Here is a 15,538-nt window from a genome sequence, read left to right on the forward strand (position 1 = left end):
ATTTCACTGACAAATGTTGAATGATAGAAAAGCTAGTTGATTCATTGAGATTGTCATTCAAATCAATGCATTAAATACTATGATCAATCAGTAAGTAAAAGACACCATAATCTATAGACTAATAAAATGGAAACTTATCCACAAAGAGTACAAAGAAAGAGACCTTGATGAGCCTGGTGGGGTGGGGTGTTGGGAAGAGCTGCAAAGGAAAGAGATTGGCAGGTGGCATGACTTCTTGAGATGACTGTGCATAATGCAGTAGGATCTTGACAGAAGGAAGAAACGAACCTTTCAGGGTGCAAACAAGAAGAAGTTTATGGATAATGTTGTCAGGAATTTGCCCTTTATATACTTGGGTGAGTTAGCATGGAAAATGATGCAATTACAATTGTATTTTCAAAACAATGATTTGATATATTTGCAAATGCAGAATAATTATGGCTAAAAATTAAAGGACGCAAGGCTGGCTATCATTTATTAGAATAGTACTACATGTCAATATTATTTAGTTTAAATACTATCAAATTTTCATCAGGTGTTATACTTTATGAATTGTTTTTGTTTGTCTCAAATAAATGTTTTAAAAAGCAATGGAACAAATTCAATGGTGGAGTGTTTCCCTGGCAAGTGGTGTTTTACACATAGCACCTTACTCCCAAAGAAATTAATAGATGATAGACTGGTGGATAAACAGATGGATAGGTGGATGGTAGATAGATAAATGAAAGATAGATAGATTGTTGATAGATGATAGATAGATTAGATAAATGGGTAGGTAGATAGGCAGACAGGCAGATAGATGACAGATAGAAGAAAAATAGATGGATAGATAGATCTATTTAGAAGATAAATAGGTAAGTAGGTAGATATATGACAGATTAGATAGATGATAGCTAGCTAGCTGGACAAACAGATGATAGGAGGTTGTAGATAGATATAAAGAAAGGAAGGAAGAAAGAAACAAAGAAAGAAAGAACTGAGTAAAAGGCAAAGGACAAATTCCCCTTAAAATACTCAGAAAAGAAGACAGCCAGCATTGAGCTATATAATTTCCATCTGCTTCCATTTCCCACAGGTGGGAAGGAATAATATAATACCACACCTCTAACTTCTGTCTCATCCTCAGACACACACATATTCTAGGATTGGTTACACATCTGATTTAATCAAGATACTTAGAAGTCAGAGGACATAGGCTATGAGCAGATAGAACATATCTCACTGTCTCTTTTATTACTTCCCCTGGCTTCTAGAACCCCAAGTGAGCAATTTGCCATCACTGGAACCATCTAGAGAAGATACAAAGCTCTGGATCTCAGGGTATATTTTAACCATAAAATGCAAGTGTTCTTTGATAACTGATGACTTTTTTTTAACAGTAATTTAAATTTATTTATTAAAAACAATTTCCATTGTGTTTGGCTTCTATAACCACCAGCATTCACTCAGGACTCTCCAACAATTTTCTTCTATGACGTTATCCCTTGGGTAGTATTCATTTATTCGTTTGCTGTTCATCTTCCTCAACTACAATGTAAGTTTTATGCAAGGAAGTCTAATTTTGTAAAAGGCTGTATTTCCAATGACTAGAATAGTATCTGGCCTGGAGCAACTGCTCTATAAACGTGTTATGTTGAGTAAGCAAGCTTATGAAGGTATTCTCATATTATCTAGGTCTAGCTTTATCCAAAGATATCTCAAAACCAGGTGTGCATATGTCAGTAGAATATCTTTTCCTGCATTCAAACATCCAGACTCCAAAGGATATGCACTATGATTACTGGTCTTAAAATAAAAGCTTTAATAATGTGCCCCTTTTGATACATTGGCTAGCCAGAAACGTGAGAGAAAGAACCGTCCATATAGCACAATTGCTTACCAACAATCAAAATGAATTACAATGAATTATACTCTTCTCAACGGGCACCATTAATTTTCGAGAACATAGGTGGCTTTGTGGATTCTTTAAAATCTCCATCTAAGGGTGTTTCTTTCCAACCTGCACTAAAACTTCCTGTAAAATATACGTTATTTTAAGGGAACTCAGCAGAACAACTGGGTTAGAAAAAATAAAACTAATTATTCATGCCACTAGTGGTCTAAAAATGCAAAGTGATTATTTATCAGGAACATGCATAATTATAAGTAACACTGTTATGTTTTTAATAATGTAGCCACCACAAAGGTTACTATTTTTAATAAAAATAAATTTTTTTTCTTGGGAGTTACATAATGTATTTTGTTAGCTCTAAATATTTTTTATAGAAATATGTGTTCTCTGCTTATGATTTTCAAACAAATGGTATTCATTTTTCATGAGTAGCTCCAAAACTTCCAGAAGCAATAGAGTATCCAAGACACTAAACATTTATCCTCACTCAAACACTAATTGAGTTTCTTTTCATAAAATGTTGAAGGAGTGTTAAGTGTCAGTGACAGATGTGAAGTGCCAATACTCAGATAGCCTATCGCTATGATTTTAACTCTAGGCAATCCCTCTCCTAAGCAGATATCCTAACTTCACCTGGAAAAAAAAACTCACCCTGGATCCTATGCAGAATGAATCTGTCTCCATCTATAATATTTTTCAAATTGTCTGTAATACACCCCTCAAGTCATAAAGAAACAAAACAAAAAAAATTCTGAAAACATAGTTTTCTTTACTTTTCAGGATGTTTTGAAGTAAATATGATGAAAAGTCACACTGGTTCTAAAAACCAACTCAAGGTACTACAACCAGCGTGGGCTACCTATGCAAATAGCAGATGAGGTTCAATATTTAATATTAGAAAGTATGATTCTCTTACAAGGGTAAGTTGGATACATGTAAAAAAAAAAAAAGTAGAGTACAATGTAGCTTATATACTGAAATAAACATTTCTGACAACCAAAAAGAGCTACTTTCACTAATTACACAGAGTAACAGGTAAACACTGGAACTCTTAGTGGCATCGGGGACGTGTGGCTGTCCTGTCAAAAAGAAAGGGGTAAATCTATGCTTTGTTAAGCAACGATGAGAGGAACTAATTAAGCACATCAAGGCTAGAGTCAATTAAAATTAAAAACTGAGAAGAGCTCCAAAGAATCCTAGTGACTCATTTATTATAGAGCGGCAACAACGCCAACATGAGGGAAGATTAATAGGTCTTTCAAATCACAGGACACTGTGGCTGCTTGTGTTGAAAGGAAAGCAAGCCTCTGATTTGATATGCTATGTCTATTATATTTTCCAAAAGAAAATAATAACTAACGTTTTGAGTTATCTATTCTGCATATAGTATGTAAAATATTCTTGAAGGAAAGAACAGAAAATACCAGTGAATATCCCAGTAATAACAAGTAGTATTCCAGGGGAAAAAGTCATGATATTGATTATAAAAGAAATAGTGCATTAGCAGTAAATAAATAAGCTAATTAAAAAGCAGGGAAAAAAGGGTTAAGATGCTTTGATATTTTCCTTTTGATCATTCACACAAATATCTATTCAGACATTATTCAGAAAAGGACACAGCACTTATCAAGTAACATTTTTGTATAATAGTCTCCAAAAAAAAAAAAAAAAAAAAAAAAAAAAAAAACAGCTCTCCCATTCTAAGACCAAATTGTGTTAATATTGTTTTTCTGTGTGAGAAAGTTAGTGAGTCTTACAGATATAATTTGACTTAAGTATTCCAGTAAAACAAGATACGTAAATTCTATATAACCCCTGTAAAAGGTATCACTATTGTCCTGTTCAATACTTTTTTAAAAGCAATTTAGTCTTGGGTAGTCATCTCTATTATTTTATTATTCTAAATCATGTAAGGTTAAGAAACTAGTATGACCACTGATCATCATTCAGAATAGAAAACTTTTTCTTTTTATCTCGTAAAGCATATTTACTTATAAGTAGGAGTAGATGTGGCTTTGCGGAGGATATTCTGAACAGCTGGTCTGTAATAAATTATGCAATTGTTATTGCTTTGTGAAAATTTTGAAGATTTAAAGTGTCTTTAAATTTGATTTGAAATGAAGAAAATAGTCTTTTATTTAACTCAATATCTCCTTAAATGAATCAAGTAGTCACCAATTGAGCAGCTTCTTTACTTTTATAAACCACGACTGGTCTTGAACTTGGAATAGCTATGAAAGAGTCTTTACTGATAATTAATAACTGCTTAACCCTATTCTCTTCATATTAATTTTATACAATGCTGCTGACTATCTTTGTATTTGACTTTTAAATCAAATAGTTACTTGAACATTTAAATTTTGTTAAAAACAGGAGGTATTATTTGATAAATTACATTAAAATGATTGTCATTCTTTGTTCTTTTAAAACTCATTCAAGTTATCTAGGAATTTTGAATACTTAATTAATTAACTATGGTAAATGCTGACTCTGAGTTCCTGCCCGCAAGATCCTTGACCCACAAATCTGGGCCTCTGCTAAAGAAAGAGGCCTCAGCTGGAGAGTTCCAGTTTCCAGTGAGATCCGACTATCCTGCAAAACCTTCCCAAGTTTCAGCTCAGCCTTTGTCTTCTTCCACCAGCTATTGGCCAGAGGTGAGTCTGGGCCCAATCAGGGCTGCCTCTCCCCTAAACCTCTCTTCCCCCCCAAACACCATGGGTTTGCCCCTGATCCTACGGCTCCTGTGTCTGGTAACCATCGAGAGCACCCATGGAGCTCTGATACACCCCCACCCATCCCCACCGCGAGCCTGCCCCCCCCACCCTGTAACCTACCCTGCCCACAATCCTGCAGCTCTGGTTGAGCACTGGGACAGAGGGTGGAGCCAACAGTCCACCCTACTTCGGAGACCTCTCGGAGCAACTCCGCACAAAGGAGACCTGACTATCCATGTGGGACCACCCATAATTTCCACCTGCTTGGTCTCTGACCCCCACCTCCAGTCCTCTGATGGAGTCCCAGGCCCCTCCCAGAGATCCGTCTATCTCTGCGGGACCACTGTGAGTTCCTGGTGGCATCTTCTACTGGATCCTCATCCTTGACTCCATCCCTGGGTCCCTATCTGCAGAGAGACCTCCTAGAGAGCTTGGACCACACAGAGCTATAGATATTGAATCTCAGACCCACATAAGTCCACCGGGGAAGTACCACAGAGAGAAGGGGAGACCCCACCCACACCTACTGGAAGAAGCTATGGGAAGAATGCAATACAAGAAAACACCTAACAACAGAAAGGCAAGCATGTCACCACCAGAATCTAGGGAATCTACACCAAGTAGAACGGAACACAACAACAAAGCAGAGGAAGCAGAAGGGAACGACTTAAAAATTACCATCATAAAAATGATAAAGGCCCTCACAGAAGATGTGAGAAAATCCCTTAAAGAAATGGAGGAAAAAACAAACAAAAAAGTGGAAGAAATGAACAAATTTCTTAAGGAAAGTACAGAAAGCCAAGAATAAACAATTAAGCAGGTGAAGGAAATGGTTCAAGACTTGAAAACTGAAATAGAGAAAATAAAGGTAACACAAACCGAAGGAATGCTGGAAATAGAAAAACTGGGCAAAAAAACGGGAACTACAGACACAAGCATAAGCAACAGAACTCGAGATCAAAGAGAGGATCTCAGGCGCAGAAGATAAACTAGAAGAAATAGATTCATCAATCAAAGAAAATCATAAATCCAACAAATCCTTAACAAAAAACATCCAGGGAATGTGGGACACCATGAAAAGGCCAAACCTAAGAATAATAGGCATAGAGGAAGGTGAGGAAGTCCAGCTCAAAAGTGCCGAAAACATATTAAACAAAATCATTGAGGAAAACTTTCCAAATCTGAAGAAGGACATGCCCATGAAAGTACAAGAAGCATAACAAACCCCAAATAGGCTGGACCAAAGAAAAAAGACCCCTCGACATATAATAATCAAACCACCTAGCATACAGAATAAAGAAAGAATATTAAGAGCAGCGAAGGAAAAAGGACAGGTAACATATAAAGGCAGACCTATCAAAATTACACCTGAGTTCTCCATGGAAACCCTCAAGGCCAGAAGGTCCTGGATAGATGTTCTAAAAGTATTAAGAGAACACGGATGCCAGCCTAGGCTACTATATCCAGCAAAACTCTCAATCACTATAGATGAAGAAAACAAGATATTTAAGGACAAAACCAGATTTTCCAAATACGTATCTACAAATCCGGCCATACAGAAATTATTGGAAGGAAACCTCCAACCCAAGGAAGGTAACTACGCCCACAAAAATTTAGGCAACAGATAATCCAACTACACCAGAAACCAAGGGTAAAGCAGAACTAATATATTCAGAATACCACTGTCAACAACAAACCTAAATCAAACAAGCATCAACAATCAATGGTCCTTACTCATCCTCAACATTAATGGTCTTAACTCACCTATAAAAAGACACAGGCTAACAGAATGGATACAAAGACAGAATCCATCCTTCTGCTGCATACAAGAAACACATCTAAGCTTCAAAGATAGACATTAACACAGGGTAAATGGTTGGGAAAAGATTTTCCAATCAAATGGAAATAAGAAGCAAGCAGGCATAGATATCCTAATATCTAACAAGTTAGACTTCAAACCAAAATTAATCAAAAGAGATGAAGACGGTCATTTCATATTCATTGCAGGAGAAATCCATCAACAAAAATTCTCAGTTCTGAACATCTATGCCCCTAATACAAAGTCACCCACATTGGTAAAAGAAACACTACTAAAACTCAAAGCTCATATAAAACCTCACACACTTATAGTGGGAGACTTCAATACACCACTCTCAACACTAGACAGGACCACAATTCAGAATCTCAACAAAGACACAAAAGAATTAACAGAAGTTATGTCTCAACTGGGGATAACAGACATCTATAGAACGTTCCATCCAAAGACAAAAGAATATACCTTCTTCTCTGCTCCACATGGAACCTTCTCTAAAATCGACCACATACTAGGTGACATAACAAACTGCAACTGATACAACAGAATAGGAATGGTCCCCTGTATCTTATCGGACTACCATGCTTTAAAATTGGAATTCAACAACAACACAAACTCAAGGAAACAGAACAATGTGAAATTGCATCACTCCTGGGTCAAGGAAGAAATACAGAAAGAAATTAAGGACTTTCTAATATTCAATGAGGATACAACATAACCGAACTTACGGGACACCTTGAAAGCAGTGCTACAAGGGAAGTTCATTGCACTAAGTGTCCATATGAAGAAAATTGAGGATATTCACATAAGAGAATTAACAGCGCAACTGAAAGCCTTAGAACAGAGAGAAGCAAATTCACCCCATAGGAGTAGACGCCAGGAAATAATCAACTTGAGGGCTGAAATCAACAAAATAGAAATCAGGAAAACAATACAAAACAACAATGCAATGAAGAGTTGGTTTTTTGAGAAAATCAACTAGACAAACCTTTATCCAAATTAACGAAAAAGCAGAGAGAGAACAAGCAAATTAACAAAATCAGAAACGAAAAGGGGAACATAACAACAGACACAGAGGAAATCCAGACAATTTTCAAGTCATACTTTGAAAATCTGTATTCCACAAAAATTGAAAATTCAAAGGAAATGGACCAATTTCTGGTTAACTATCACTTACCAAAATTAAATCAAGAACAGACAAACAACTTAAATAGACATATTACCCACAATTAAATAGAAGTAGTCATCGAAAGCCTCCCAACCAAAAAAAGTTCAGGGCCAGATGGATACAATGCAGAATTCTACCAGACATTCAAGGAAGACCTAATACCACTACTCCTCAAACTGTTCCACAAGATAGAAACAGAAGGTTCATAGCCAAACTCTTTTTATGAGGCCACAATAACCTTGGTACCCAAGCCTCACAAAGACACAACTAAGAAAGAAAACTATAGACCAATATCCCTGATGAACATCGATGCAAAAATACTCAATAAAATACTGGCAAACTGAATTCAAGAATACATCAGAGAAATCATCCACCATGACCAAGTAGGCTTCATCCCTGGAATGTAGGGATGGTTTAACATATGAAAATCTATCAAGGTGATCAACCATATAAACAAACTGAAAAAGAAAAACCATATGATTATCTCCCTAGATGGGGGAAAATGCCTTCAACAAAATTCAACACCCTTTCATGATAAAGGTCTTGGAGAGGACAGGGATAACAGGAACATACCTAAACATAATAAGAGCAATATACAGCAAAACAACTGCCAACATCAAACTGAATGGAGAGAAACTTAAGCCAATTCCTCTAAAATCAGGAACAAGACAAGGCTGCCCTCTCTCTCCATATCTCTTCAATATCGTACTAGAAGTTCTAGCTAATGCTATAAGACAACAAAAGGAGATCAAGGGGATCCAAATTGGAAAGGAAGAAGTCAAACTGTGTCTATTTGCAGATGATATGATAGTTTACATAAGTTACCCAATAAACTCTACCAGGGAACTCCTACAGCTGATAAACACCTTCAGCAAACTAGCAGGATACAAGATAAACTCAAAAAAATCAGTAGCCCTACTTTTTTCAGAGGAAAAAGAGACAGAGAAAGAAATCAGAGAAACATCACCCTTTACAATAGCCACAAGCAACATAAAGTATCCTGGTGTAACACTTACCAAACAAGTAAAAGACCTATATAATAAGAACTTTGTGGCTCTAAAGAAAGAAATTAAAGAAGATACCAGAAAATGGAAAGATCTCCCATGCTCTTGGATAGGTAGGATAAACATAGTAAAAATGGCAATCTTGCCAAAAGCAACCTACAGATTCAATGCAATCCCCATTAAAATCCCACCATAATTCTTCACCGACCATGAAAGGATAATAATCAACTTTATATGGAAAAACAAAAGACGCAGGATAGCCAAAACAACCCTATACAATAAAAGAACTTCAGGAGGCATCACCATTCCTGACTTTAAGCTCTACTACAGAGGTATAGTTCTGAAAACAGCCTGGTATTGGCATAAAAATAGACAGGTAGATCAATGGAATCGAATTGAAAATCCTGATATTAACCCACACACCTATGAACACTTGATTTTCCATAAAACAGCTAAAATTATACAATGGGGCAAAGACAGCATCTTCAGCAAATGGTGCTGGCATAATTGGATGAGGGTGTGTAGAAGTCTGCAGATAGACCCATGTCTGTCTCCACAAAACTCAAGTCCAAATGGATCAAAGACCTCAACATCAATCCAGCCACATTGAACCTCTTAGAAGAGAAAGTAGGAGGTGCCCTTGAACAAATTGGTATAGGAGACCTCTTCCTGCACATAACTCCAGGGGCACTGACTCTGAGAGAAACAATTAATAAATGGGACCTCTTCAAACTTAGAAGCTTCTGTAAGGCAAAGGACACAGTGGACAAGATCAAATGGCAGCCCACAGACTGGGAAAAGATTTTCACTAATCCTATATCCGACAAAGGGCTGATCTCCAAAATATGCAAAGAACTGAAGAAACTAGTCAACAAAACACCAAATAACCCTATTAAAAAATGGGGTGCAGAACTGAAGAAAGAATTCTCAATAGAGGAAATCAAAAAGAATGAAAGGCACTTAAGAAAATGCTCCACATCCTTAGCTATCAGGGAAATGCAAATCAAAACAACTTTGAGATACCATGTTACTCTTGCCAGAATGGCTAATATTAGAAACACCAATGATGACTCATGTTGGAGAGGATGTGGAGAAAGAGGAACACTCCTCCATGCTGGTGGGAATGCAAACTCATACAGCCATTTTGGAGATCAGTATGGCGATTCCTCAGGAAAATGGGTATTAGTTTACCACAGGACCAGGCAATCTCCCTCTTAGGCATATACCCAAAGGATTCACATCCATGCAACAAAGACATCTGTTCAACTATGTTCATAGCAGCACTATTTGTAATAGCAAGAACCTGGAAGCAACCTAGATGCCCCTCAATTGAAGAATGGTTAATGAAGATATGGCACATCTACACAATGGAATACTACTTTGCAGAAAAAAAATAATGGTATCTTGAAATTCGCAGGCAAGTGGATGGCACTTGAAGAAACCATCCTGAATGAGGTAACCCAGTCACAAAAAGAGGAACACAGTATGTACTTACTCATATATGGGTTTTAGACCTAGATCAAAGGATCACTAGCTTATAATTCATACCACCAGAGGAACTAGGATACAAGGTGTATTCTAAGAGATTCATATAAAGTCCCTCACAGAACTGGTAAGGGACAAGTCCCCCAGAGCTCAGGGGAAGTGGTGGGGGGCAGCGAATGGAGAGAGAAGTAGGAGAAAATGAGGGGGAGGAAAGGAAAACATGTGCGACCAGGAAGATTGAGCCTGGTTAGGAATTGAAGACAGGAAAGAGAGAGACAGAGACAGAGACAGAGAGAGAGAGAGAGAGAGAGAGAGGGAGAAAAAGAGAGAGAGAGAACATAAAAGAGGGAGCCAATATTGGTTTGAAGATAAAATTGAACACAAAGAAAGGTCTAGAGAACTACAAGACTGCTGCCAAATAACAATTTGAGCATCCCTGGAAAGGCTACCATAAATGCCCTTCCCGGAGATTGAGATCAACAACTAATTTATCCATGGAGCCCTCAACTAATGCCTGTTGGAAACATTAGCAAACATCCATACATAAACACTGAGTCGAAGTAGAACTCAGACGCAGAAGGAGAGGACAAGACCAAGTGGCAGAAACACATAGAGACAGCTTATCTGAAAAAGGAGGAGCTACTGGGCCACCAGACTGATAGCTGGGATGCCAGCATGGGACTGACTCAGGCCCCCCTGAATATGGTTCTCAGCCAGAATGACTGGGCAGTCTAAGGGACCTCAGACAGTGGAGCCAGGATGTATCCCTGGTGCACAAAAGGACTTTGTGAACACATCCCCCATGGAGTGATAACTGCCTTAATCTAGAGACAGAAGAGAAGCTCTAGTCCCTACTTCACATGACCTGTCAGACCTACATGACCCCAACTGGATGGCATTCCCCTACATATGGAATTGGTGTGGGGGGATGTGAGGGGAGGGGGGTTAGAGTGCATGTGAGAGGGCAGAGAGGGTAAAAGGGAGGAAAGGAGGGAAAGAGGAAGGGAGGGAGGAAAGGAGGGAGAGGGAACTGGGATCAACATGTAAAATAATAAATTAAATTAAAAAAATGCTTTGACTCCAAAATTTAAGTTCAAGGACAAATAACTGGGGAAAAGGATTTCTATTTTTGTTTCCACAGAAAATGAAAAGATGTGGATTCCTTCCAGACTAATGTGGTTTGATCAAGCCAGACCAGCTGAAACAGAGTACCAGGTGGTCCTACATTCAAAACAGCTGGAATAAGCAGCCTTACAGACTACAGCCAGAATTTCTGAATCTTCTAATCCCCCATGACAGCGCCCCTTACCAGCAGGAAGTAGTTTGGAAAGAATGATGCCCAAATTCCCAAATATTGTGTATAAATGTTTGTTTTCATTTAAATGGACTTGGTTATATAAACTAAATAAAGAAAGAAAGAAAAGAAAAAAAAACAATGGTAAATGCTTAGTAATAAAAATATTGAACCACCTCAAATTGTATTTACTGAAACATTTCCAACCCTGAATTACACACTTGAATACTCTCTTAGGAACTATTTTATGTAAAGGAAATAGTTTACTAATTATTTTATGTTTACTTTTTCCTGTTTCAGATTCACCTTGGCAAGTTGGTCATCATCAGCTGAACAGCAACAACTTTCAAAGAAAGTACAAGTGAAGGGTACCCAACAGCATGAGCTATTTATATCTATCTAAAGCCAGAAGTCTTCATCGAAAGGGCTGAGTGGTACATCATCAATAATAGCATAAATCTAAACACAGTACAGACAACTAACATCACAGTGCTCTTCAAAGTAAATATCCCTACTAAAAATAATGTCACGATGATAGCGACACCTGCTTATGTCCTCATGCCCAGAGCACAGTCTGTCCATGGAGATAGTTAACAATAAATATATAATAGAGAGTGTCTTGTGAGACAGCCATTTTACCTACTGGCCAGATGCAAATAATAATGAAGAAAACCAAAATGAGATAAAACGGCTTTGTATCATCATAAAATATATAATATAACAGTGCACTACATCTATAAATTTTTATTTCAATATTTGGTCAATTTTCTTCTTCACCTGATTAAATACTTATTTTTTTCTCTTTTTAATTCATTTCATATCATTCCATCTTATTCAAAGTACAAAATCAGCACACACATTTTTCTTTTCCTTTGAAACACATATTAATAAAATGACAGATCACTAAGGCAGACAGGGCTTTCTTTTTAGTATTTTCTTTCCAAATCTGATAATATCTTTCAAATGCCTGGTCCAAAAGTAGTTTTTAAAATGATTGTTGTCACTAGTTCCTCCTTTGAAATACAGTTTTCTCAGGAACTAAGGATCATAAATTTGAAAAATCGTGATGAGGTAACTACGGAAAACATTTTTACTTAAACCAAAATGAAGCCACCAATCTTGAGCCACAACACCCACAAAATTCTGAATGACTTAACAACCGAATATGTACAAAACCTACAAATATCAATAAGGATCTCATGTCACTTAATGGCATTTCAACTGCATCAATAGCATTTAATAAGTCTTTATCAGCACCATCTGATGTAATGCCATAAATAAAATAAGCACGTAATCTAGGCCATCAGTAAGAACTTCGACACTGAATTTATAAACATGCCAAATCCACCAACGTCACATTTAATGAATCTATTTTGGCAAGTTGCAAACACAGAATTTAATAACAAACTCATTAAGGTGAATTCTATGTTTAATTAGATCATTAATTAATTACATAACATATAAAATAGCTTTACCCTGAGATAAGCCGATGAACACTTTCCTCCTAAGTAGAAAACAAACCTGGCATTCATCGGGAAACCCACAACCTAACCCCTTTTAGTTTGATGAAGGGCTAAGCCTAAATAAACAAAGCCTTTCCAATATGCCATTAATTTACTTGTTTGCTACCCTTAAAATTAAAGTATCTTCATTAGCAGATCCTCCCACATGAGTACTTGCTAAACCAAGGCTATCGAATAGAGCTAGCAACTACCAAATCAACACAGAGATCCTTTTTTTTTTTTTTTTTTTTTTTTTTATGGTCTACAGACTTTTCATTGACAACACCTACACAGCTCATGTTCATAGAGGATGGATCACATACAATGGTTTGCAAGAAAGGGCGAGCACAGGAGATCAGAAACAAAATCCTGTTTGGGAAAGATACATACACAGTAAAGGCCACAATCCGGGGCATGTATCCAAAATGAAAGGGTGGCATGCACGTGCTCACCTGGCTGACGGGCTCTTTCGTGGGGGGCTTTCCTCTTCTTGCTGTGCTGGTAGCCAGGGTTGTGGTAGTCTCCATGATTGAGGTGGACATCTCGGACTGCATGGCAGTGGCTGTCGACTCGGTTGTCATAGAGGAAGGCACTTCACCAACCAGCCTCACATTCCCAACTATGGCGATGTTGGCATCATTCTCTGCTGCCATGTTCAGAACCTTCAAGCCATTGTAGTAAAGACCAGAGAGCTGGCCCTGGAAGGGCTGGCCCTGCTCTTTCCCGCCAATTATTATGGTTGCTTGGCTATTGAAGATTGTGAGCTGACGCCCTGTGAAAATAATATTACATACATGCAAAAATGTTGATTGTGAACTCTACATTCTACAAAGGATGATAAAAACAGATCTTTCATGGGGTGGATAATGAGAGCAATAAACTATAAGAGAGGCGGTTTGACTCATAATTCATTGCTTAATAAATGAGGTGTCCATGGAATGCGTAATTACTGGCAAATGCTTATAAATTTTCAACATGTTGTAAATGTGCTTTTGCTAAAAGACCAATCAAACATATATATTACAAATCAGTTTTTAGTGGATCCCCTTTTCCTTTGCTTCAAGAGCTTATTGCTGTTGTCTCAAATTTAAATTGCTAAATTTAAAAGTATGGTACATCTAACATTTCGAATATTTGTTACCTTAAAATCACTTCTGAAATAAACTAATCTGTCAGAGCTAAAGTCTCATTTTAAATTTTATTGTAAAAAAAATTCACAATTCTCTAAAGCCCATATAATTCTATATGCTATTCTTTAGAAATAGTTTATTTATTTATTGTTTTTGGAAGGCAATAATCCATTGTTATTTCAATTACTCTATTTTCCGGCAATCACACTGGAAGGAAATGAATAGTTTACATTGAGCTTGTCAGCATCCAAAAAAAAAAGTTCCAAAAGTATTTTCTTTTTTCTGATTGGCTTTCAGCAAGTCTATCAAAACAGAACAAAATAAAATGAAAAAAGAAATAAAACAAAAACGAAAACAATAAATAATAGCTTCAGATGTAAAAAAGCGGCCTCAGGAATGATACACAAACCAATGGAGAAATCATGGCACATTTCCATAAGACAATCCTAGCAACAGTACCATTATCATCAAAATGGAGACTCCAGGGTGAGCAGAGTCCCCTCCGCCCCTAAAGCATGCACACAACTTTAAGTTCAGTTTTGATTAGGGTTTGTTCCCAAATGACGTCAGAAGCTTCCAAACGTTAAAGGGACTTCATTTTGACTGGCAATCCATATTGCCCACTATTTAAGATTCCTAGAGTTTAAACAAAGAGTTGTTTTTTGTCAGGATCATGATAAAGATATCCGAACTACACGTTTTAGTTAATAATTTAGAGGCTGGAACATGGATATAGTCTATAAATGATTTATCATTTTTGGTTAATGCTTGCTCTGAGTACCTTCATAGATTGAGTTAGTGGATTATATTTAACAGTCCCTTTAACCTTAAGTTAACTGGGTAAGATTATTAAACCGTTGGTACTTCTAAAAAATGTATCGAAATTATTATACAAGGTATGCAAATATTACTATCTACATTTTACTGTTTTAAATTTGTTTTTAATTTAGTTTTACGGAAAATTTATTTTTTATGTTTATTAGTGTTACAATGAAGTACTACTTGGTTATGTTCAAATTATTTTTTTATTTGAAGTTTTAATCAATGTTTTTACCTTTGTCGAGTAGCCATTCATCAACTACTCGACCAAGTCGATATGGAATTCGCTGTCTAGCAATCGCCAGGCGCTCGTTATCATTGTTTCCTTTAAAGTTTAAAGAGACATTTCATTGGTTAAAATCTGTAAGGTCAAAGGTTAAAAGTTAATACTTAAAGCTTGAGCTATACAGTTGCCACATGATTTTTTGAAATTTGGAATTTTAAAAAGATCTACCTAGAACATTTCATGTTTCAGACTTGTCATTCATTCATTTATTTTATTTTAGCAAACAAAATTATTCCTATGTTAATTGAAAATTAGAAATCTGCATTTGAGCTAGGTTATTAAACTTATGTTATAGACAGACCCGAACAACCAATTTAAACAGCATATAATCGCTTTACAAAAAAAGAAAAAAAAAAAAGAAAAAAATGACCCTTGACCTCAGGGTTTTGTCTTTTTGATGTTTCTTATTAACTAGTTAAACATGTTCAGCTA

At 36.7% G+C, this 15,538-nt stretch overlaps 1 protein-coding gene across 39 annotated transcripts in view; it reads right to left on the reverse strand.

Annotated features, from left to right (window-relative positions):
• The window catches only part of Nrxn1 (neurexin 1), a 1,037,700-nt gene that overhangs the window by 110,186 nt on the left and 911,976 nt on the right, over nucleotides 1–15,538 (reverse strand). For 26 of the 39 annotated variants that reach the window (XM_051175279.1, XM_051175276.1, XM_051175274.1 and 23 more), the window contains 2 exons: nucleotides 15,056–15,145; nucleotides 13,324–13,643 (listed from right to left, as the gene is read on the reverse strand). In XM_051175279.1, coding sequence (XP_051031236.1) covers nucleotides 13,324–13,643; nucleotides 15,056–15,145 — 410 coding nt within the window. The remainder of the gene's footprint in view (nucleotides 1–13,323; nucleotides 13,644–15,055; nucleotides 15,146–15,538) is intronic. The other 13 variants (XM_051175288.1, XM_051175287.1, XM_051175290.1 and 10 more) reach the window with 1 other exon arrangement.

Source organism: Phodopus roborovskii, unplaced genomic scaffold (genome assembly GCF_943737965.1).
Source record: "Phodopus roborovskii unplaced genomic scaffold, PHOROB, whole genome shotgun sequence".
NCBI classification, from domain to species: Eukaryota; Metazoa; Chordata; class Mammalia; order Rodentia; family Cricetidae; genus Phodopus; species Phodopus roborovskii.